The sequence below is a fragment of the Haliotis cracherodii genome, unplaced genomic scaffold (genome assembly GCF_022045235.1).
Source record: "Haliotis cracherodii isolate W230 unplaced genomic scaffold, xgHalCrac1.p SCAF_5, whole genome shotgun sequence".
Lineage (NCBI taxonomy): Eukaryota > Metazoa > Mollusca > Gastropoda > Lepetellida > Haliotidae > Haliotis > Haliotis cracherodii.
The window spans coordinates 30,881,593-30,906,631 of record NW_027266308.1 but is presented as its reverse complement, the minus strand read 5'-3'; the positions used below and the strand labels follow the sequence as shown (position 1 = coordinate 30,906,631).

The 25,039-nt window shown below is 42.3% G+C and overlaps 2 protein-coding genes across 2 annotated transcripts in view; one reads left to right on the top strand and one right to left on the bottom strand.

Moving 5' to 3' along the window:
* LOC139442663 (TPR repeat-containing protein DDB_G0287407-like) overlaps positions 1-11,377 on the bottom strand; it is a 59,489-nt gene extending 48,112 nt beyond the window's left edge. The window contains exons 1-8 of the mRNA XM_071223522.1: positions 11,046-11,377; positions 9,920-10,096; positions 8,531-8,668; positions 7,779-7,817; positions 5,735-5,924; positions 4,498-4,641; positions 3,749-3,966; positions 1,482-1,640 (exon numbers count right to left, since the gene is read on the bottom strand). Coding sequence (XP_071079623.1) covers positions 1,482-1,640; positions 3,749-3,966; positions 4,498-4,641; positions 5,735-5,924; positions 7,779-7,817; positions 8,531-8,668; positions 9,920-10,096; positions 11,046-11,315 — 1,335 coding nt within the window. The 5' untranslated portion in view covers positions 11,316-11,377. The remainder of the gene's footprint in view (positions 1-1,481; positions 1,641-3,748; positions 3,967-4,497; positions 4,642-5,734; positions 5,925-7,778; positions 7,818-8,530; positions 8,669-9,919; positions 10,097-11,045) is intronic.
* Positions 11,378-12,599: 1,222 nt separating this feature from the next.
* Positions 12,600-25,039, top strand: part of LOC139443890 (uncharacterized) — a 28,699-nt gene continuing 16,259 nt past the window's right edge. Inside the window, exons 1-7 of the mRNA XM_071224777.1 lie at positions 12,600-12,625; positions 14,953-15,130; positions 15,279-15,456; positions 16,076-16,199; positions 16,618-16,803; positions 17,015-17,202; positions 18,513-18,686. Coding sequence (XP_071080878.1) covers positions 14,995-15,130; positions 15,279-15,456; positions 16,076-16,199; positions 16,618-16,803; positions 17,015-17,202; positions 18,513-18,686 — 986 coding nt within the window. The 5' untranslated portion in view covers positions 12,600-12,625; positions 14,953-14,994. The remainder of the gene's footprint in view (positions 12,626-14,952; positions 15,131-15,278; positions 15,457-16,075; positions 16,200-16,617; positions 16,804-17,014; positions 17,203-18,512; positions 18,687-25,039) is intronic.

The following is a 25,039-nucleotide window of genomic DNA, read 5'->3' as shown; positions in this document are numbered from 1 at the left end:
GTTGGCAAGATCCGGGCTGACGGGAGGCAAAAGCAGGTCGTCTGGATGATCCTGAAGTAGTTGCTCCCAAAGTGGCACGAATGACTGTAGGATTCATAAAATCATGGGGTGCAGATGACGTAGATTGGGGAGGAGCGCTCAAAGGAACTGTCATCGGCGTAGTCAGATCTGAAGGTGGAGGGGCCGGATTCAACGGAGAGGTTGGCAAGTTGTTTCTGGCAATGAAGAAGAGCCTTTCTGTAATAATTTAAGTCAGTAATTGACAAGGGAGCGCAAAAAGAGCAGCGCTGATCAAACGAGCACGCAGGCTTGTAAAAGGGGCAAAGTTGATGTGGATCTTTTCCCCAACTTGGGCCTTTTACATAAAGCACAACGCACAAAAAACATTCTGCAAAAAAATGTAAAAAGCAGATAAGTGTAAAACGAAGAATCACATATGAAGCAATACATGTCACTGGACGATATGTGAAACAAGTGCACAAACACACAAGCTTTACAACACAGTGTAAGCAATTCAAAAACATAATACGCCTAATTAATAGGAATTATGTTAATAGAAAGCCATAATCAACCAAATAAATGAGAGATTCACCAATAGTTTGAGAAAACTATAGCAAAAAAGTACATTAACACGCAACCTCGAAAACACGAGACGCACTAAAGTTAAAATGGCAACCAAGGGGTTAAACGTGTGCGAAGTTACGCAGCCACGAATAAATATCGTATTTACAAGCTACAAACCACAAACAAGTGGATATATCAAGCATGAAAAGGATATATGGAGGTAACACCACCCGAAGAAAAAAATTGAAGATAAACAACAAAGTAAGTCGTAACTCTGTTCCATACACGTCTGTCCATAGGGCAGACAGAGAGCAATATGAGGAGTAGGGGCCAAAGGGGATAACTTCTGGATACTGAGGCATGGGCTGTAGTCTGTCTCTTCGTTCCAGTACTGTCTGTTTGTATGGGAAGCTAAAGCACTGTGTAGTGTCAGGTAAGGTAGAACATGAATCTGACGCATCATGATATTAATGACTATCAAGGAAAATTAGGCATTCACACCCACAATTATTGGTTTCTGGCATGCTTTACAGATGCAACTCAACACAGTGAATTGTAGCACTTTTGACTACTGGGACACCATTACCTCCTCTGATGAACGTCAAACTACAGAAACGCCTGAAGAAATCCAACCTACCTCGATAGAAAACTGTTTTTGAAGCTAAATCTTCTCTCATTATAAATCTAACTGGGATTCATCCTTAAAATATTATTTCATGCATTTGAAAATAGGAAGGAGAAAAACATATTTAGTTACCCGTTACTTGTAGATTTGACAGTGCTAAAATGAATTTGAAACCAAACCTGCAGGAATGTTTCTGTTATTTGAAACCTCTGATTGACCAATCAGATTTAAGTATCTTCCAAAGTTAATACAATTCCAATGATAATACAAAATCAAATTCAATCAGACTGACCTTACAGATCTCTCTCCTGTGGGTTTCACTCAGAGGTTCTATCTGCATCTTCTTGTACCCTGACTCCTTCAACACCTCCAGTGATTTGGTGTCGGTGTCTTTGATGGATACAACCACTTTCACTCTTTTAGAAGAAATCAGAGGGAGCCAGTACAGAGGCTGCAAACACAGACATGAGATGCTGTTACGGCATACACATGGGCTTCAGTACTCTATATTGACAGTAGTGGGTGACCTCGCCTAAGTGAACACTACCAAGTTGACTGACTGTCGTTCATTTCCCGATGAACATCAGTATGTCACATGATTACGTTGTCAATCGAGTGGAGACACAAAGAACTCCTTTAGGGGGATTTCTCAATGTCTAAAAATAACATTAAAATTCATATGGGAAAACTGAGAGCGACATCGATTCAGGCGTTGAATGATGCAGGCTTTGAAGCCAGACAGATCATGTATATGTCGGGTCACCGAAATGAAGCGTCCATTCAAAGCTATAACAGAAAATGCTTGTGTTACCAAACGAAATCACTGAGCTCCACACTGTCGTGTATTGCTTCGGGAAAACCAACCGCGCCGCCTCAAGTGGTAATCCCTGTCATCAGCAGCAGTAGAGTGACTCAAACACACATCAGAAGTTCACAGAACGTTTATATCAATCCATTTTCAGCATCAGCCGGGTCTGGATTTCTTTCGAACGCTAACTTTACTGGGTGCAACTTTTATTTCAAGTGAATGACATTGCCATAGCAGCCATTTTCTGCTGTTTGTAAAACCAAGGGTCGTCACTCTAAATGGAATGTTTGGGACAGATGACATCACCCCGTCACGACTCTCCACATTCATATAGTTCGCTTTAAATAATTAAAGTGTGATGTTTAATGGATTGTTTTGTTATGATTTATGTATCCGTCAATATAAGGAGCAAATTTACCATAAAGCACTTCGAGCATAGTGGAATTTGCTCATGTGAGGCACTATCTTCATCAGTTGATGAACGTCAACCAATACTACTTCAATCCCTAAACTGCCATATTGTACTAAGACAAAAGCCTAGTCTCTGAAAATATATAAACTTTCTGGAAACAAGCAACATACTACATTTTAAGTGAAAAGGAGCCCCAGTGAGATGGGAAATAAGCCTGTGGGAAAATCCAGTCCAATGTAGATCCCCTGAGTGTGCTCCCCAGCCGATTGTCGAGACATAGACGTAACGGATGTTGAAAGTATTATAAAGCCGAAGCTGCATCTGGGAGATCAAGGCTGAATATATAAATCCTCAGTCTGAATGATTGTACGAAGTATGATGATCAAAATCTTGCGGGAGAGGGCAGACTGGGCGATCACTGGGAGCATATGCTGAATCAATGTGTCTATTTTCACCAGTTCTCAATCCTCAAAAGTGAGAAATGATGTGTCCTTCCGGGTGATCCTTACTATGCCGACCTGTAGTTCTGGTGAAGAGACGATGGATTCCAACCCCTGGGTGTCGTATAAGTGCTCTGTTCTCAAAACGAGGTGATGATGAAGGGGGGTGCCTCAGTGTAAATTACTCCGAGTGTCGTCATCTGAGGTCTGCTGGAGTATAGCATCAGGCATCTGATCATGCAGTTGCAGTATTACATACAAGTACTCATGCAAACCAGTCTGTATAAATTCACTGTCACGTTTCACATTAAGTCAGTCTGACCTAATTCCAGCATTGTCGAGTTGTTTACAGTCAGTGAAATCTTGTGACACGTAAATCATCCTCCAGGAAACTGGAATACTGCATTCTTCCTGGGGATGAGGTCCAAGCTACATATTCTGATCTTTCTTCTGAGTCTTCAAAGTAGACTTCATGGACCCCTTCGTGAACCCCGTCACAGATGCTGCAGCAATTGGCTTTCTGGTGGTGATCCCCTTTGTGTAGACATGTTCCCTCCTAGCTAGCTAGCTCTCTCTCTCTCTCCCTCTCTCACAAAATACAAGAATTCTGACACTCATTTCATAAAATCAGTATGACACACAGGTATATGGAACTTCTCATGTACTGACTTGGCCTTCACTGGCAGATCCAGAGAAGGGGGTGCAAGGGGTGTGCACCCCCACTATTTTGTAGACACCCTAGATGTTAAATGTGCCTTCGACCAAGTCACTTTGTGGCTTGGATACTTGGATATTATGTGCACTTCAACTTTTTCAAAATCCTTGGTCCACGCTTTTCCATAACTGCCTACCTACAACATAACTATCATAAAGAAAAAGAAGCACATCTTAAGGTCTACCTTCTGGGCCCTGGCTGACAGCTTGACCTTGCCCAATCCATCAATGATGATGAGAACATTCCGCGTCTGTGATGACGCCTGCTCCAGCGTCTGCTGCAACAGCTGCATCATCTCCTGCACAGTCTTCCCTCCAGACTTCTCTGTTGTGGAGCTGTTCTCTTCTCCAGACAGACCAAACGCCACTTCATCCTTCAGGTGCTTCAAGATCTCCAGGGGTGCTGCAATAGGCCATTTATATCAGGTGAGTTGTGGTTTAATGCACCTTTAAAAGGGAAACTATGAAATTGTTCACTATGTTAATGAGGTGCATTGAGAAACATAAATCCAAACTAGCAGTGGTGTTTGAATGGTGAAGCAAAATGATTATCCACTCAACTAATTAAAGTTAGATGACAGCGCAGCGGACTTCTTATAGTGTGATGACAGTCAAAATACAGGAATATGGCAATGATGTAATAGACGTATGATTTTCGCAGGAATTACATATATTTAAGCCTATTCTAACCTGGAATCCCTGTGGTAAGACAAACTTAGGTTCCTGTGGACCTATTCTAACCTGGAATCCACCTGTAGAACCTATTCTAACCTGGAATCGCTGTAGTGATACAAACTTAGGTTTCTGGGGACCTATTCTAACCTGGAATTCCCGTGGTGAGACAAACTTAGGTTCCTGAGGACCTATTCTGACATGGAATGCCTGTGGTAAGACAACCTTAGGTTCCTGCAAACATATTCTAACTTGGACTCACAATCACTGCCAGGTGCACACCCAATGAAGTGATAGGCAACAATCAATCCTCTCTCTTCCTGTCGCAGCTTGGGTATCCAGCTGCTCAGTAGGGCTGACTTGCCACTCCCTGCTGGGCCGCACACCATGATCCTTGGACTGTCCTCTATACACAACAAGCAGATGAATCAAACATGGTGATGATCAAAGCAAGGACACACATGCTGTGAATCAGTGCTCCTACACACACAACAAACACATACATCATTCATAAGTGGCGCTCCCAGAGAAGATCCTCTACACACACAATAAACACATGCATCATTCATAGTGGCACTCCCAGAGATCGTCCTCTACACACACAACAAACACATGCATCATACATAGTGGCACTCCCAGAGATCGTTCTCTACACACACAACAAACACATGCATCATTCATAGTGGCAGTCCCAGAGATTGTTCTCTACACACACACAACAAACACATACATCATTCATAGTGGCACTCCCAGAGATCGTTCTCTACACACACAACAAACACATACATCATTCATAGTGGCACTCCCAGAGATCGTCCTCTACACACACAACAAACACATGCATCATTCATAGTGGCACTCCCAGAGATCGTCCTCTACACACACAACAAACACATGCATCATTCATAGTGGCGCTCCCAGAGATCGTTCTCTACACACACAACAAACACATACATCATACATAGAGGCACTCCCAGAGATCGTTCTCTACACACACAACAAACACATGCATCATTCATAGTGATAGTGACACTCCCGGGGTCCGTCCCTAACACACAGAAGCACATACATCATTCATAGTGGCACTCCCAGAGATCGTCCTCTACACACACAACAAACACATACATCATTCATAGTGGCACTCCCAGAGATCGTCCTCTACACACACAATAAACACATGCATCATTCATAGTGGCACTCCCGGGGGCCATCTCCAACACATAGAAGGATGTTGCATCATTCATAGTGGCGCTCCCAGAGGCCATCCTCTACACACACATCAAGGCCACAACTGAACTAATAGATTTGGAAAAGATTTATATTTGTGTTATCCACCTGGATATAAACCAATGGGAACAAAGCATAGACATTTATTTATCATCCATTTCATGAGAAAAATAAGCTCTCAGTGTTTTGAAACTTGCCCCACTACAATTTCTACCTGACCAGAAGGATCATGTCTCTTTGTTCATTGCTACAGATGTTCAACTGAGTCTCACCTGCATCTATCACATTCTCCTTCAGATACTGGAAGTACTTCTCACCACCCACATACAGATTCGACCGACTGGCAGCAAAGGCATCATGATGTGCCTTGGACTTCTCTCGGGGGGACTGAGAGCTAGACAAGTCCGCCAGCAGCACTTTGTTGAGGTGTTCCCACACACCAGTAAACATGAACTCTGCAGCCTGTAATAGCAGGACGGAGGGGACAGTGAGTGGGTGGGTGAACTATCGCGGTGTTCCCACACCAGTAAACATGAACTCTACAGCCTGTAATAGTAGGACAGAGGGGACGGTGAGTGGGTGAGTGGAAGGTTTGGTGAGTGAACTATCGCCGTGTTCCCCACACCAGTAAACATGAACTCTGCAGCCTGTAATAGCAGGACAGAGGGGACAGTGAGTGGGTGGGTGAGTGAGTGAACTATCGCGGTGTTCCCCACACCAGTAAACATGAACTCTGCAGCCTGTAATAGCAGGACAGAGGGGACAGTGAGTGGGTGAGTGGGTGGGTGAGTGAGTGAACTATCACCTTGTTCCCCACACCAGTAAACATGAACTCTGCAGCCTGTAATAGCAGGACGGAGGGGACAGTGAGTGGGTGGGTGAGTGAGTGAACTATCGCCGTGTTCCCACGCACCAGTAAACATGAACTCTGCAGCCTGTAATAGCAGGACGGAGGGGACAGTGAGTGGGTGGGTGGGTGAGTGAACTATCGTGGTGTTCCCCACACCAGTAAACATGAACTCTGCAGCCTGTAATAGCAGGACAGAGGGGACAGTGAGTGGATGAGTGGGTGAGTGGAAGGTTTGGTGAGTGAACTATCGCGGTGTTCCCACACACCAGTAAACATGAACTCTGCAGCCTGTAATAGCAGGACAGAGCGGACAGTGAGTGGGTGGGTGGGTGAGTGAACTATCACGTTGTTCCCCACACCAGTAAACATAAACTCTGCAGCCTGTAATAGCAGGACGGAGGGGACAGTGAGTGGGTGGGTGGATGAGTGAACTATCACGTTGTTCCCCACACCAGTAAACATGAACTCTGCAGCCTGTAATAGCAGGACGGAGGGGACAGTGAGTGGGTGGGTGAGTGAGTGAACTATCGTGGTGTTCCCCACACCAGTAAACATGAACTCTGCAGCCTGTAATAGCAGGACAGAGGGGACAGTGAGTGGGTGGGTGGGTGAGTGAACTATCACGTTGTTCCCCACACCAGTAAACATAAACTCTGCAGCCTGTAATAGCAGGACGGAGGGGACAGTGAGTGGGTGGGTGGATGAGTGAACTATCACGTTGTTCCCCACACCAGTAAACATGAACTCTGCAGCCTGTAATAGCAGGACGGAGGGGACAGTGAGTGGGTGGGTGGGTGAGTGAACTATTGCGGTGTTCCCCACACCAGTAAGCATGAACTCTGCAGCCTGTAATAGCAGGACAGAGGGGACAGTGAGTGGATGAGTGGGTGGGTGGGTGAACTATCGCGGTGTTCCCACACACCACTAAACATGAACTCTGCAGCCTGTAATAGCAGGACAGAGGGGACAGTGAGGGGACAGTGAGTGGGTGGGTTGGTGAGTGAACTATTGCAATAGTTGTGAAATATTGCAAAGAGAATGACCTTTGTGAAATTGTGTTCCCAGTGACTAATTATTGGAAGCTCCAAACTTAGCCAAGAAACTTTCAACATTAATTCATGGGGACAGATAATCTGTACGTCTCAGCTTTGAGTAGGTTATTACCCATATTTTTTTACATAAAATATTTAGGACAATATGGTTTTCTTATCACAAGCAGATACATTAGTTCAGTCAGTCTACTGTTTGAACATCTCCATTTGTGATGTCATGAACAGTGGATGACATCATCTACAAGTATTTGCAAGAATGCATTCATATATTTTCTAGCTGCTCTTCACAAACAATGAGAAAATTTGTGCCTAATAGCTTATCAACAGAAAGCTAAAATTACAATACTCTATAACAACTGCTGGAGACATTCCCCAGTAGTGATGCCCCAATGGGTAATACAGTCCTGTACTCACCTGTGCAGGGTTACTGTAACTCATCTGAACTCCAAGAGTCTGAAACATGAACACTTTCAGGAATATATTAAACCAAAATAAAAGACTTGTAAACACAGGCTGACCATGTAAAACCAGCATAACATGAGATCTCAATAAAACAAGAGATCTCAATAAAACATGATGTCTTAATAAACTTACATAAAAAAACTTTAGGTAATAAAATCTTAGATAATTCTGAAATGGAGATATCTATTTAAGAACAGAAATGAGAATCTGTTGAACCCTGAAGTAATCGAGCACTGAAGGGGAACTTTATTCTCCTTCCGGAATCACCAGAATTTCTCAGACTTATACCATGCTATCATTGATATATTATTTCTCTATAATTTTGCGTAATGGCCCCTGATTGCTTCAGTTTTACTGCAGGTTCAGAATGGCCAGTGAATTCCTGACTGAGAATAAACAGCAACGTCAATAGCATCATCATAATGGTTTAAATCTAGGGATGCAATGATCGATTTAACTTATTAAAAAACAACTTTGTTAATTAATATCAGACAATGATCAGAGATATCTTAATCAACTCCTCAAAAACTTCACCAGTTAACTGGTGAAAATATATCACTGCGGACTTGTACTTATACCACGCACTATAATGGACGGTCAAGTCTAAAATTACCTAATTTACAAATGTTTTCTACAGCTTTGCACTAAGTGATTACTTATCAGATGAACCTCAGCACGTAGCCTTCACCCTGGAGGCAACTTACCTTGTCTCTGGTTTCTTCAACTCTTTGTTTCAGATCATCCATGAGTTGAACAGATTCTGAACTCTCAGCAGAGAACTTGAAAACTTGTTTTTTATTCCCCAGTGTCTCACCCTCTGTTCTCTTCATGTCATCGTAACTCTAGCAACACAAATAATGCAGTCTCCCGAAGATGTCATCGTAACTCTAGCAACACAAATATGTACTTTCCTGAAGATGACATTGTAACTCTAGCAACACAAATAATGCACTCTCCAAAAGATGTCATCGTAACTCTAGCAACACAAATAATGCACTCTCCAGAAGATGTCATCGTAACTCTAGCAACACAAATAACTAAACCCGCAGAAGGTGTCATTGTAACTCTAGCAACACAAATAATGCACTCTCCAGTGGATGTCATCGTAACTCTAACAACACAAATAAGTGAACCCACAAAAGATGTCATTGAAACTCTAGCAACACAAAAAATGCACTCTACTGGTCATCAACCAGTAATCGCCATTTTTTCATGTTATTTCTGACATATTCCGTGTACAGAGTAGGCTGTACCAATAACTTTGATTTTTGTGAAACTATGAGCAAATCTGCTTATTTCTGTCCGTGGAATATTTTTCTTTAAGATTTCTGTCATAACGCGACGATAGCGAATAAAAACAGTGGAAATAGAACTGACCCGTCGACTAATTGTACCAGTTATAGCATCGTCTTAACAGAACGTGCCACGTAATCACGTACACCGCTTCAGTTATACAAATTACATTTATTAGTATTTCGGGTATCACGCTTAATATTTCTATTTACCAAAATAAATAACAAATACTATTATTAAATTGTCATCCACAAACAAACCAAACCAAACCAATATTCCCCAAATTTGATCTACACATGCTTAGCCTTAACACTATGTTCTATGGGTTTGCGATATATAATACACAGGTTATGCATTTGGAAAAATAGCTTAAATAGTTTTTAGAATAGTACTTTGGGGAAGAAATGACAGACAGATAGAAAGCAATGACAGAACTGAATGTGCATTATCGTATTGTTCCATTTTGATTTTCAGACAAATTTGTCACGTGACACTGCTCGTGTCCTTTCAAGTTGTATTGGAGCAAGGTGATTATATGGTATTTTTAAAAATATTTTCTCACAGGAGTCTATTTTGTTAATCATTTTCTGGTGAATATTTTTCTCTTCTAATGAAAACAAGCAAAAGTAAAATGAGATGCGATCACATGCTTGTTGTAACGGGGAGTTGGCGATAATTGGTTATGAGCGATAACTGAATCTGGATGTCATCATAATTCTAGCAACATAAATAACCCACTCTACAGTTTTCAGTTCATCAGAAAGCCAATATTTTGTAAGCATGGTCTATATATCTGCTACCTTATCCCTGAAGCAGATGATGGCTGGCATGGAGCCTGGTGTGTTGAGGTGTCCGTGGAGGAACTCCATCTCCGTCACACTCTTGCCACGGTGACCATCCAGCCAGGGGTACCGCATGATTGCCTTCTCAATGTTCTTTTGGAGTGCTTCATCATTCTTGCCAAACCAACCATACCTCTGAAGAAATAAAAACAAACATCACAATTATATACTAGTTGTTTTAAAACACATAGTTTATATAATTTTTACAGAGCTGCAGTATATTCATGGACTTGTCTATTTCAGTTTGGAATATCATATTACATCATGCACTAGTACTACTTAACACTGCTGTATACCTGTTAATCTCGTAGACTCACAAAATCTCCCTACAAGCATCCAATCTCATTAAAATCAGACCTTAGTTCTCGCTACCGCTGAACAAAGATCTGAGGACATCCCATTAGGGATAACGTCAGAACGACCTTTCATCCGACCAATCAGAGCATCGCTTACCAGATTATGAAAGTGACAGTCGGAATGTGATTTCTAATCATGCAACCTCGAAAACTTTAACTCCGAACGATAGTTACAGGTTTGACGACTGAATCCATACAATCTATAACATTCCAGAATGTTTTTTGTTCAGGTTTCAAATTAATAATCGAGAATTTGTCAAAACATGTTTCGAAGCGTAGTCGCCAATTTGAAATTAGTGCCGTAAAGCACGAGAAAGCTGCCTTCTGATAGGTCATTCCATTGCGCAAGGTCGGTCTGACGTGACCCGTAATGGGATGTCCTCAGATCTTTGTTTAGGGGTTGCGAAAACTAATATCTGATTTTAATGAGATTGACAAGCATCGGACCTCTCAAACATGACGATACAGAGGCACTGAGGGAGATTTTATGAAGCTTCATGGGGTTTGGTGAGGAGACTACAAAGGGAACATTGAGACATTTACAATAATTTTTAAATGACTGCTGCGCTATCAAACCCTCGTTAGATACATAACATAATTATTGAAAATACACAACTAATTTCAAAATAACTGTCACACGATAATTATGAATCAGGGCGGTAACCGTTCAACTTCAAACCCGGACGATAATTAACACGACCTCAACATATATAATGCTAATTACACACCTGGCCAAAGAAGCCGACGAACATATCTGATCTGTCCAGCTCTCTAAGGCAAATGCTGACAGTCTGGGCGTTCTCAGCCGCCTCCGACGTGATTCCCCATCTCATGTCCACAGCCACAAATTGAATTCCCCGCGAGTTGCACAGGTGATGAATCTGGGGGAAGTATTTCCGCGTTAGCTCCTCGCGCTCCTCCTCCATTCCTCCAAATGGGGACGAGAAAAATATCCGACATGTTCGAGGGTCTTTTAGCTTGGTGGGTAGAGATGACATTGCTCGCTTGTTATAATCGGAGACACCAATAATCACACCTGAGTTAATGGCATAGCGTCCCTTGATACCTCGTTGGGTGTGTGTAAAATAGTGAACCACGAAACGAACTTATATATCGTTCGTAATGATACGTCTGTACTTACTGGAATCATAACTAGTTTATGTCTCAAAGCAGGTAAAATATGAAACAATGAAGCTATGCGTTTAAGATTATCCAAGGAGTTACTTCTATACTGGATTACCTTTCAAGCTCAGTCCCTTTTTACCTAGACGATCTGGCTGGACTCCTCTGCCATGGTGACATCTTCAGTAGCAGCGGAAGCATAGTCGGCCACTCCACCTCAAACTGAATGGGCTGCAACACAGCCTCCACGCATCGACTGACAGCAAGTCAAGGAAAAAGCTCCTTGAGTGCGGCGTTAAACAACAAACATTATGGAAACAAAACTTGCAGCTTTGCTTGGTTTTGTTCCTTTTATAGAGAAATAACATGTACGGGATATAAATGGATATAAATTTGAACAGTCAATATCTTAAAAACGGCATGTCTTTGTGAAGTACGACAAAGGTTATAGTTATTTCTAGTTGTGAAATAGATCCTAACCACAGATCAACGGTGTTAATCAGTTTTCACACACTAAGAAATCAGCTACAAATTGATAATAATGTATACTAAGTATAATCCCAGGGTATCTTATTTTATTCAATAGCGAAATATTACTGTACGTCTGTATACCATGCACTGTCTATCATTATCACATTGCTTGTGGTTACATTGTACAACAATGTCAATACAGTGTTGATTCGGGATACAATTATATTGTTACACAAAGTGATCCATATGGATACGTATGCGATTATATGTCTTACCGGGATATATATAAGAGATTATATGTATGTCTTATACATAGACTGCCTTTAGTTTTCTGCATGTACGTATTCGCATAAACAAAAACTGCAACTTATAATCGTCTTTCAACTCGATAGAGTAGAGGAACCCACGAATGATACAGATCAATGTAAGATAAAACGTTTTATCATTCTTTCTTAATGTTGTTGTCAAATATTGCTTATATGTTTTACTTATATTTGAAAGTTGGTCCAAATATAAAAACACCACCTTTTATGCAAATGTATACATCTAATATGTTCAAAACGTGAGTCACACGTTATTATAAAGGAAACGTCAGAACGATTGACATTTTATCGAAACAATATTTTGTTTCGTTCCCCAATCCACAATTTAATGAACCCAGTCACGCTTCTTCCTGTTTTGGTTAACAACAAAAACAACACCGTCGGCGAATGTCGTAAGTAAACAGGCCGCTGACAACTGAAATGTGGTTCGGTCATCACAGTTTCGGAATCATAGCCGATGGACGCGATGGGTCGGTTCCGACAGTCAAGACTTGTCCAGACATTTCCATGCTGTGTTATGTCCTGACTGTTGGGACTGTAACGTGACAGTATCCGATAGTCGAGGCATTGGATGCAGGCTAAAACGACGACAATTCAGCAAAACGTCACCGGCTTCTCGGGCGAAAACGGCTACTATTTTGTCGGCACCTCTATTTTGATGTAGTAGTTTATATGCTTTATGCCAATCCGATGTAACCAAATGTACGAGTGCGGAAGCACCAATCACTACATTGTATATGATTTATTTACATTGTCATTTCCCGTTTTCCAGTTAATCACATTGTCATCTTTACCAAGTCCTTGTTTACAAGATTAGTCCATGTACCTCAGAGCATTGTGTTATCAGCTGAGACAGGGAAAGGTCTCAATCTTTGTATTTCCGCCACACGTTAAAGATCTCATCCTGACGAGATGTGGAGGCCTTTCTCACATAGGCCCTGAGTTGGGCCTCCTGGCATGAACTTTGACCATTGTTGACTGTAGAGGTAGTAGACTGGCCTCTTGGAAAAGCTCTGGGATCAGTCTGAAGATACCCAGGGACTGCTCACCAACCCTGTTGTTTCTTATAATTTTGATCTGAGAGCAGTGGAGTGGATTTTAGGGGTTTAACGTCCACTTCCCAGTTAACGGATTTTGTGGACGGGGTAGGTGGGGAAAAGAAAATATGAATAATATTTCAATCAAGTTAATCACCATACCCAAGAAACTGTAACAGTAGGGACATAAACCTAATACTAAGTACTAAACTATAAGATATACACCTAGTGTATTAGTGCTAAAATATTTTAATATATATATAGTAATATTGAGATTACTTTATCAAGAATAGAATTTTATAGGATGTTAAGGTCTAAAGTTGGTCAAAAGCACTGTTTATTTATCCTAATAGGTGGTTACACAACTATATACTAGAAAAAGTATAGCATAGTGGGGTTGCTAATTTCTAATGTAAACTTGTTTTATTTACATTTTACAATTATTGGTGTTTGCAGGTGAAAATGTGAGTTTAATTTAATTTATTTCAGTACCAAGGTGAAAAATAAAAAAATGTGCCATTTATAGCCGTTTTCGCTTTAGGGGAGGTGCCGTTTTTGTTCGGTGCCGTTTTGCTGAAGTGCCGATTTAGCTATAACCTCATGACATTACCCGACATTTTCGGACCCCATCGCTGCTCCAGGCAGCTATGGCTTCAAGACTTATAAGTATCACATTATTGTAGATTTACCCACCCCTCATACTGAAAATCATAACTTTGCTGGCAACAATAAAATAAAAAAAATCAAAGGTTTGACCCAAAGTTCACAAATCCAGCATGATGTCACACAATTTTAAAATATGCGTGACAATATATTTAAGATTTTTTCTGTGTATGGATTTTCCAAAAAAATCAGTCTAATTATAATAGCCCAAACATTGTATTGTCTGCACACAGATCAGCATATGTCAATAGTTTGATGAGTATTGTGACAGACATTTTCAATACATTTCCGACATACAGATATTGTTTCAATAATAATGTGTTATGTTGTACACCCATTTGTAAGCTTTTTTTCTTTAGGTAAATGTTTAAATGGTTGGTTGAAAGTGAAGATTTATTCATGAATGACAGGCTCAAAGGATTATGAAAGAACTGTACTAATCACTCAAACTCAGAAATATTTCCCATCTGAAATATCACAATTAGTTAAATGCGATAGGTCTTCGTCACTTTTTTCAGATGAAGGATTCTCTCAGTGTGTGATCCTATTCGGGTGAAGGATACTCTCGGTGTTAGATCCTATTTAGGTGAATGGTGCTCTCGGTGTTTGAACCTATTCAGGTCAAGGATACTCTCGGTGTTTGATCCTATTCAGGTGAATGGTGCTCTTGGTGTTTGATCCTATTCAGGTCAAGGATACTCTCGGTGTTTGATCCGATTCAGGTCAAGGGTACTCTCGGTGTTTGATCCTATTCTGGTAAAGAATACTCTCAGTGTTTGATCCTATTCAGGTGAATGGTGCTCTCGGTGTTTGATCCTATTTAGATGAAGGATACACTTCGTGTTTGATCCTATTTAGGTGAAGGATACAATTCGTGTTTGGTCCTATTCAGGTAAAGAATGCTCTCGGTGTTTGATCCTATTCAGGTGAAAGATTCCCTTGGTGTTTGATCCTATTCGGGTGAAGGAGGCTGTAAGTGTTTGATCCTATTCAGGTACTTGATGTTTGATCCTCTGCAGGTGAAAGATGTCTCTCAGTGTTTGATCCAGTTTAAGTGAAAGATGGTTCTCCAGAAGGAAAACAGCATCCAGCTGAAGACAGCTCTGGGTACAAGTGAGATACAGCTGCTGACAGGGGACATCACACAGCTGCAACCTGATGAGGCAGTGGACATCGTCTTCGTCTCAGCATTTCAAGGTACTATCCAACATTGTCATTTGTTTAAAGTGTGTAGTCATACATTTGTCTCAAATTTGTCTCAAATACAAATACTATAAGCATTTTTTATGTAAGTGAAGCCAATGCTTTGTTAACATAGTTATGACTGTTCTTGATTTGTGTGCAGGGGACTATTCTGAGGTGTCATCCTTTACTCTTATTGGTGCTTTGAGTCGGAATCTGAACATCAGCGTCGGTGAGCTCGCAAGGGACAAGGAGCTTGACCTCAGGGCTAATTTCAATTGCTGGGTGTCCAAACCTCTGCCCCACAATGTGCCATACAGGCGACTGGTGTGTTTTGAGAGGTAGGAGCATCAGGCTAAATGCCTTAAAGATCAGATATCAAGGAATATGTTTATTAGAACATATTTTAGCATGTTTTGTTCTCTCTTGATTAAACAGTGTGTAATACTGAAATATTTTAAATAATGATTACCTGCTGTTAGAATAGGTCTTCAGCTACCCATGCTTGCCGTAAAAGGCGATTATGCTTCTTGTTAGAGGTGACTAACGGGATCAGGTGGTCAGGCTCGCTGACTTGGTTGATGCATGTCATCATATCCCAATTGTGTGGATTGATGCTCATGATATCAATCACTGGATTGTCTGGTCCAGATTCAATTATTTACAGACCGCTGTCATACAGCTGGAATATTGCTGAGTGGGGCGTTACACAACAAACAAAAACTTAAATACCTGCTGTTTAGTTTTTTCAAACCATGAATTATTGAGACATCCAGCTTTTTTGTAGATGTATTGAAGATTTAGCACCATCTGAAAACTTACTGCTCGATGTCATTCTCAAGGTAATAACCAAAATAAATCTTGATATCTTCAATGGATGAGTATAAATGGCATTATCCTTGATATTCTATCAAACTATTTTAACAAGAATAAACATGAGTCTCTCATTCAAATCTCCAGAGGTCGTAGGGCTGGGAATGGAACCACCGCCCAGCAGATCAGCACCATGTTTCGTGCCATGACGCCAATCTTTAACAACGAGGAGACGACTGTAATTACGCCTCTCCTGGCCACTGGAAACCAGGTCAGAGTTCACATGTAACTATTACATTTGTACAAAATAAATAGTCCCAAACACAATGTTACTGTAATATTGTGATATTGTAAACTTGGTGTTCCCCAACATGATGTTACTGTGATATTGAAGCCTGTGCCATGTAAACTTGGAGTTCCTCACCACGATGTTACTGTAACATTGAAGCCTGTACAGGATAGCAATCAGTTGGTGAAATTGCCTTGTGTGTGATCATGGCCACGGGAGACAAAGCTTGCTCGATTTTTCTTGACTTGAGCCAAGAAGGCACGCAGTTATCAGATGTTGTCAGAAGGTGCTCAGCTAAGATAATGCCCATCAGATTATGTATGTGTATATGTGATGTATATTTAACATTAACAAAGGCAATCTGATGATACCATTGTGTTTTTGTTACTGTGTATTTTAGGGCCAGTCAAAAGTGGCAGTGCTGAAGGCAATGGTAGATGGAGCTTGTCACTGGATCAAGGCCGGCCTCCCTCTTCGATGTCTGAAGATTGTCCTGTATGCTGCAGAACTCAACATGAGGGACATAGAAGCCGTGAAGCTGTTCAAGCAGCTGAAGAAAGTCTGGGAAAAACAGAACCTCACACAGGTGAGATAATGATAAATGACTTGTATCCTCACATAACACAACAAATCTTCACCAGTTTCACCCATTATCTCACCACCAGTTTAATCCAATGTCTCACCATCAGTTTTACCCAGTACCTTACCATCAGTTTCATCCAGTGATCTCACCATCAGTCTCATCTGATATCTCACCATCAGTCTCATCCATCTCACCATCAGTTTCATATTTGCAGCCAGAAGAGGATCAGAGTATTGATGTGTTCATCTCCCATAGTAACCATGACAACCATTGGGCTGACAAAATTGCTGCCCAGTTGACGGAGATTCGCCCTGGACTGAAGGTGTACAAACAACAGCTCCAGTTCTCAGCTGATGAAGTGTGGCAGGAAAATGTCTTCCACGTCATGATGCAGTCGGTCAGGTCAGAATTCTTCACCCACAGCAACTTACAGTACTTCCTGTACCCAATTGTAAAATATGGACCCAGGTGGTCCAGTGGTGTAAGTGTACTTCCTGAACCCAATTGTAAAATAGGGACCCAGGTGGTCCAGTGGTGTAAGTGTACTTCCTGTACTCAATTGTAAAATAGGGACCCAGGTGGCCCAGTGGTGTAAGTGTACCTCCTGTACAGAATTGTAAAATAGGGACCCAGGTGGCCCAGTGATGTAAGTGTACTTCCTGTACCCAATTGTAAAATAGGGACCCAGGTGGCCCAGTGGTGTAAGTGTACCTCCTGTACCCAATTGTAAAATAGGGGCCCAGGTGGCCCAGGTGGCCCAGTGGTGTAAGTGTACCTCCTGTACCCAATTGTAAAATAGGGACCCAGGTGGCCCAGTGATGTAAGTGTACTTCCTGTACCCAATTGTAAAATAGGGACCCAGGTGGCCCAGTGGTGTAAGTGTACTTCCTGTACCCAATTGTAAAATAGGGGCCCAGGTGGCCCAGTGGTGTAAGTGTACTTCCTGTACCCAATTGTAAAATAGGGGCCCAGGTGGCCCAGTGGTGTAAGTGTACCTCCTGTACCCAATTGTAAAATAGGGGCCCAGGTGGCCCAGTGATGTAAGTGTACTTCCTGTACCCAATTGTAAAATAGGGGCCCAGGTGGCCCAGTGGTGTAAGTGTACTTCCTGTACCCAATTGTAAAATAGGGGCCCAGGTGGCCCAGTGGTGTATGTGTACCTCCTGTACCCAATTGTAAAATAGGGGCCCAGGTGGCCCAGTGGTGTAAGTGTACTTCCTGTACCCAATTGTAAAATAAGGGCCCAGGTGGCCAAGTGGTGTAAGTGTACCTCCTGTACCCAATTGTAAAATAGGGACCCAGGTGGTCCAGTGGTGTAAGTGTACCTCCTGTACCCAATTGTAAAATAGGGGCCCAGGTGGTCCAGTGGTGTAAGTGTACCTCCTGTACCCAATTGTAAAATAGGGGCCCAGGTGGCCCAGTGATGTAAGTGTACTTCCTGTACCCAATTGTAAAATAGGGGCCCAGGTGGTCCAGTGGTGTAAAGTGTACTTCTTGTACCCAATTGTGAAATAGGGGCCCAGGTGGCCCAGTGATGTAAGTGTACTTCCTGTACCCAATTGTAAAATAAGGGCCCAGGTGGGAAGGCAGTCCATCCATGAATACAATTCTTCAGACCTGTAGGTTTTTGTGATGTTGTGTTTGGTTCAGTCACTGATTGTATTGATGATCTTGGCATTCTGTTGTGCAGCGCTACACTCTTTCTGTCCTAGAATCATCGCCATCTTAAGCCCTGCATATGTGGAGAGTCAGGAGTGTCTGGAACAGTTCAACATAGCTCTGTGTGTGAACCGCCTGTCTGCACACCACCAGATCTGTCCCATGTATGTTGAGACGGTCACCTCCATCCCCTCCTACATGCAGTTGGTGCAGTACGTGGAGTGCAGGTCAGTACACCTTGTTAGATGCCAGTACACCTTGTTTATGGCAGTACACCTTGTTGATGGCAGTACACCTTGCTAGATGCCAGTACACCTTGTTGATGGCAGTACACCTTGGTTGATGGCAGTACACCTTGTTAGATGCCAATACACCTTGTTGATGGCAGTACACCTTGTTGATGGCAGTACGCCTTGTTAGATGCCAGTACACCTTGCTAGATGCCAGTACACCTTGTTGATAGCAGTACACCTTGGTTGATGGCAGTACACCTTGTTAGATGCCAGTACACCTTGGTTGATGGCAGTACACCTTGTTGATGGCAGTACGCCTTGTTAGATGCCAGTACACCTTGCTAGATGCCAGTACACCTTGTTGATGGCAGTACACCTTGGTTGATGGCAGTACGCCTTGTTAGATGCCAGTACACCTTGTTGATGGCAGTACACCTTGGTTGATGGCAGTACGCCTTGTTAGATGCCAGTACACCTTGTTGATGGCAGTACACCTTGTTGATGGCAGTACACCTTGCTAGATGCCAGTACACCTTGTTGATGGCAGTACACCTTGGTTGATGTCAGGACACATTCTTGGATGTCAGTACACCTTGCTAGATGCCAGTACACCTAGCTGGATGTCAGAACACCTTGCTATGTCAGTTCTCTTTGGTGGTTTTCAGTACACCTAGCTTGATGTCAGTACACCTAGCTTGATGTCAGTACACCTTGCCTGATGTCAGTACACCTAGCTTGATGCCAGTACACCTAGCTTGATGTCAGTACACCTTGCCAGATGTCAGTACACCTAGCTTGATGTCACACCTAGCTTGATGTCAGTACACCTAGCTTGATGTCAGTACACCTTGCCAGATGCCAGTTCACCTAGCTTGATGTCAGTACACCTTGCCAGATGTCAGTACACCTAGCCGGGTGTCAGTACACCTTGCCAGATGTCAGTACATCTTGCCAGATGTCAGTACACCTAGCTGGGTTTCAGTACACCTTGCCAGATGTCAGTACACCTAGCTGGATGTCAGTACACCTAGCTGGATGTCAGTACACCTTGCCAGATGTTAGTAAACCTTGCTATGTTAGTTCTTTTTGGTGGTTTTCAGTACACCTTGCTGGATGTCAGTGTTTCTGACTGCCAGTACACTTTGTTGGGATGTTGGTACACCTTACTAGATGTCAGTACACCTTGTAAAATATCACTACATGTTGATAAAAATCATTACATCTTTATAAATATCAGTAGACCTTCTATACGAGGAACAATATTTAAGGACACCCCTGTCATTTCAGCTATGAAAATGAAAGGATCATCTTTGTTGCACAAGACATAGGAACTGAACGCGGACAGCAAACTCCCTCTCACTTTGCACATTGCACATGTGTAGCATGTTGTCCATGGTGACACATCCTGGTTTGTGGCATATGCCAATAAACGTCCGAGCCACATGCTTCATTGATCAGAGACAAAGAAGGAAAATGTCTCTGAAAGTGTACATGACAAAATGAAAAATTGCGTGCATGATTGAACCTGAATGCAGTTGCCAGAAACTTTGGTAAATCTAAAAGTGTGATGTTCAACCTGACGGAATGATTTTGGCAAACATATGGGGTTAAGATTAGGGTGGGTAGAGGAAAACCTAGAGAGCTTACTCCGAGGCAGGATCGATATGCATGCTCCATTCTGTTGAGGAACACATACATTGCTGCAACAGAACTGACGGGCTGCCACAGGAATCCGACTTCAGACATCAACAATACGTAACAGGTTGAAAACTGCAGGTCTGAAATCAAGATGTCCTTTGAGAGGAATTAGTCTGACTGTGGCACACAGGTGCCTCAGGCAACAGAGGGCATAGCAGTTTTTAGTTCGTCAACAGCAGCATTGGAGATACACCTTGCTTTCTAATGAAACAAGGTTCTGTTTACGGTTTACTGATGGTAGACAACAACATGGAGAGGTACTATCCAGCAACAGTCAAAAAGCATGATAGGTACAGTGGTGGCAGCATCATGGTCTCAGCTGGCATCACGTTAGACAACAGGACACATCTGATGATCGTACAGGGGAACATGACTGTTAATGTTATGTGGACCAAATGTTACGCCCAGATGTAATCCCATTTGCTCAGTGTGTGAGTCAGAACTTTGAGTTCCAAGTTGACTACTCACATCTTCACAGAGCTCGTGTTGCAGTCAATTGTTTGAGGCAGCAAGGTGTCACAACATTGTTCTGGCAAGCCAAATATCCAGACATGTATCCGCCGTAGAGGATTGTGTTCTAGGGGATACTTCTTCTTGGCTCCTTCTATATACGACAAAAGTCCGTCTGAGGGTCCACAACAACTTTATTGAGACACAGTTACAACGTGTAGCTCTGACTCTCAGCCTCAACTGCCCCGCTCGGCTGGTTCACAATCATATATATCTTTCCTCAACATATCTTACATTCCTGACCAGTAGCACCTCGTCTGCAATCCCCCATATTATCAATGCAGTGACCATCAGGATATCTCCTTTTTGGGCTTGTATTCTAAGAATATCCCTGAGTTCTAAGAATACACCTGACTTCTCTCACCCCTTATTTGGACGTCCCTCCGTGGCTAACATGCATGTTCTAGCCAGGTCAACGGCAGTTCAAAGGTGCATTCCCCTCCAGGGTACTTCGCCAAGGGGAGACTAAGGGGGAGGGTGTGAGTAATGCCACTGATTAATATCTCTCAACACAGGGCCTGTCCTGCAAATCTTGCCTCTGATATATGGCCCCTCTATGTTTAAAGACGCGTCCACGCATCCTAACTCAGGATTGTAAATGAGGTACGGTGGTCAAGGTAATTATAAATATTCAGGTAAAAGAGAAACTAAAGTTATGAATGATATGTTAACAAGTTTTAAAATGGACACAATTTTAAACTGATTTTGTTTTTCTCTTAAAAAATGATATACAATCAAGTGCGTGATACCTGGTTTTATATTTTGCTATCTATACGTACATACATAAAATACACATGACTATATTATGTACAATGGCATAAACAAAATGACGGCAGTGATGATAGCATAAATAGATGTTGACAATTTGTACGAATGGTAGTGATGGACAATATCGTTGACAAGACGTTGACTTCAAAATTTTGCAATAATTATACATGTATAATTTACAGATTAAAATATAATCATCGGTTTCGCTGGTACAGTGTAGACAAAATGTTACAATATACCAATGAAAACAAAGAAATCAAATACATTTGTACATATGCTACTGTCGTAGCTTGTAATTACAATGTCACAAAGTCATCAGGTAAAAATTTATGTTTGTAGAGAGGGGTACAAGCGATGGGTATAACTGGGTGGTGGGTCTGGTTGGTTGGGTTTTTCAGCTGCCTTGACAAAGTAATGGACATTGGCGTGGACCAAGTACAGGCTAGTAATATAATGGGACTTAAGGATCCGTTTCAATTTTCTTGCTATTAGTTTTGATACAGTGAGGTTGGGAAGGAGGACAAGGCGCGTTTTTGAGATTCGGTTAATGACTGACAAGTTGTCCCCTGGCCATGTAATGGTAAGTTGGTCAGAGAACAACCGGTGACTGTCATTGATGACCACCAATGAAGGTGAATAATCCTGGTCAGAGAGGAATAAAACAAGAGGTGGGGCATAGATCACGGCAACTTTCAGACAAACAGACTCGGTACCGGAAGAAAAGCTAATGTGGAGTGTGGACACCACTCTTGTTTTGAGTTTGTATATGTAAAGGCTTAACATGAGGACAACCAGGAACATGAGCATTAGCATGATTATTTCTAGTTACTCTTGAATACGAGTAAGTATGGACGGGGTAGACTTGGCTGCAGTGCCTGGTGAGTCCAAACTAATATGTCCGGCGTTGTTGATACAGTCACCATGGTAATACCTCGGGCCAGTAGTTGGACCCGCAGGAGGCCAATTCTACGATTCATGGTAAATAATATGAATCCAAAGATAATCAATATTCCCGACATTGCCATGTTTAGATAAGTAAACGGGTTAGTCCAATCAAATGTATCGGACTCTCCGGTCAGGGAATTCATAAACAACGGATCAGAGGGATCAGTATATATAATCTGATCTGACTTTGCTTGTGCCACCACGTGTTTAAGGTTAACCCTCAGTTGTTTGTCAGTGTTTATTAGTTTCTTGAAAGTAGCATTTGCCCAACAGAGGGGTTCGGTTCTGTATTGAACCAGTTCCTGTGCTAACAATGTTTGAATGGTGTTTTTGATTTGGTCTGTATTGAAGAAATGACACAAGAAACCAATGTTTACCTGATATTCGATACGAGTGGCATTGTTGTGGATACTGCAATCGTTAAGACGTGGGGGAATGGTTTTATTGCAAGCATGTAGTGAGCATGAACAATACATAGGGGCAAGACACAGACTACATCCCTTATGAACCTTAACCTTCCTTCCACACCTGTAAGTGATATCAGGTACATTTTGTAAAACAACTTTACCTGACCTGAGTTCAAACATATCCGCTTTAGTGCCATTGGGTAGGAAATGAAAGTTACATCATTCGTGTACCAAGTTGATGTCGTTAAGGAATAAAGCGAGTGTACAAGTCGGTGATCCAAAGTGGACTCTGGCGGCAGTATATTGCAGTGTATATGTGAGTGTCCATTACACGCTTCATACTGCTCAGTCTGAAGCTCCACATACTTCCTGCTGTCCATGGATATGGCAATGTATGGAGCCACATTCCGAATTATTGTAGCGTGTGGGGAGGCCACGTGAGTCGGTAGGGAGAACGTAGATGTCCGGTATACTCGCATCACAGTACTGTCAGACACTAAGGGTATTAAGAGGGTAACAAACATTAAGTTGTTATGGCGGGCCAAATGGACGTCGACGTCTGTGTAATACATTGTGGCGTCCGTGTATCAGAGTTTGAATTCAGGGTAGTTATGAGCCAGGTTTTCTTGTATGGATGTTATTGTTATTAATAGTGTGTGTAATGGTACAATGTTGGGGGACAAGCGACCTCTTAAGAGTTGAAAGATGCCTGCCAGGAGAGACTGGGATTGGGACTGCACGATGGTTGCAAGTTGGTTTTCTCGACCCACCATAAGTGTGGAGAAGAACTTCTCATACCACTGGATCTTTTGGAGAGAAAATGCACCTGTTTGTACTATTTGTTTATGGTTGTTTTCGATGAGTTTGACGATGCCGTCAAACCTGGCGTTTGTTTGTGTCATGTATGAGGCCATTTGATGTTGGGAAGAGTTGAATCCTATGTCACGTGTGTGCATTTTTTCTGCTATGAGTCTTGACACCTCTCCATCTCTTCTCTCCTTCACTATACTACTATTCCTTCATTATAACACCTGGTGTCACTCCAGGGCCCCAGACAATGGCGTGATGGCTCTTTTGTCTGCGGGTTGTCCTGTACCTGTTTATCTACAGTTGACACCTATACAAAACACAGACTGCGCAGTCCTTTCATCCCTCCAACCATTCATACATGAATATAAGATATATCACCAACAAAGGTGATGACCGAATTATTGAGGAAAAAAAATGAGGTGTGTATATTTATATTACGTCCGCCGTGTCGATCAGTCAGCCGTGTTGGGTATACTTGCACCACTACTATAGTGTGTATGAATGTTATTTGTATTATGTAATTGATTGCGCTCGAGGATGTATGGTGTAATGACACTGACGTGTAAGACATAAATAGCCACAGTTATGTCTGTGTCGCCTTTGTTGAGCATAACTTGTTAGACATGCTAAGATTCTGGAGTCTGGAGAATGGGTTACAGTATAGGGTTGCTGTTTGTTTACTCTTTAGAGTGCTTCTTGCAAAGTAGTCTTCTACGATAAAGGTGGGTATTTGTGACTGAGAGACCCACTGTGGAGTAGGACATTCACCGTATTTCACCTTGAAGTGTTGAATGCCGCCGATGCGTTTTGATGACAACAACTGTTCAATGAAAGGTGTTTCCTCTACTTTGTCAGTGTTAGATGAGGATTGGTTAGTCATATTCAATCTCTTTTGGAGTATGGCCAGTGGGACATCATCCTTGGGATCCCAACTGTTATCGTGGGAGTTGGATGTGGGTGTGGCTAGCTGTTTGCGGCCTTGTTGGGAAGTTGATAGTGTAATGCGTGGCGTATTGTCATTGTCACTTTGGGTACCCGTAGGGTTATCTGGGTCAGCGTTATTAGCACCAATGGTATCGGTAGGGTTCGCAAGGTCAAGTGGGGGCGGTTGCGGCTGACTGTCCTCTCCCATGTAGGGCCTTAAGCGATTTGCGTGGCTAACATGCATGTTCTAGCCAGGTCAACGGCAGTTCAAAGATGCATCCTCCC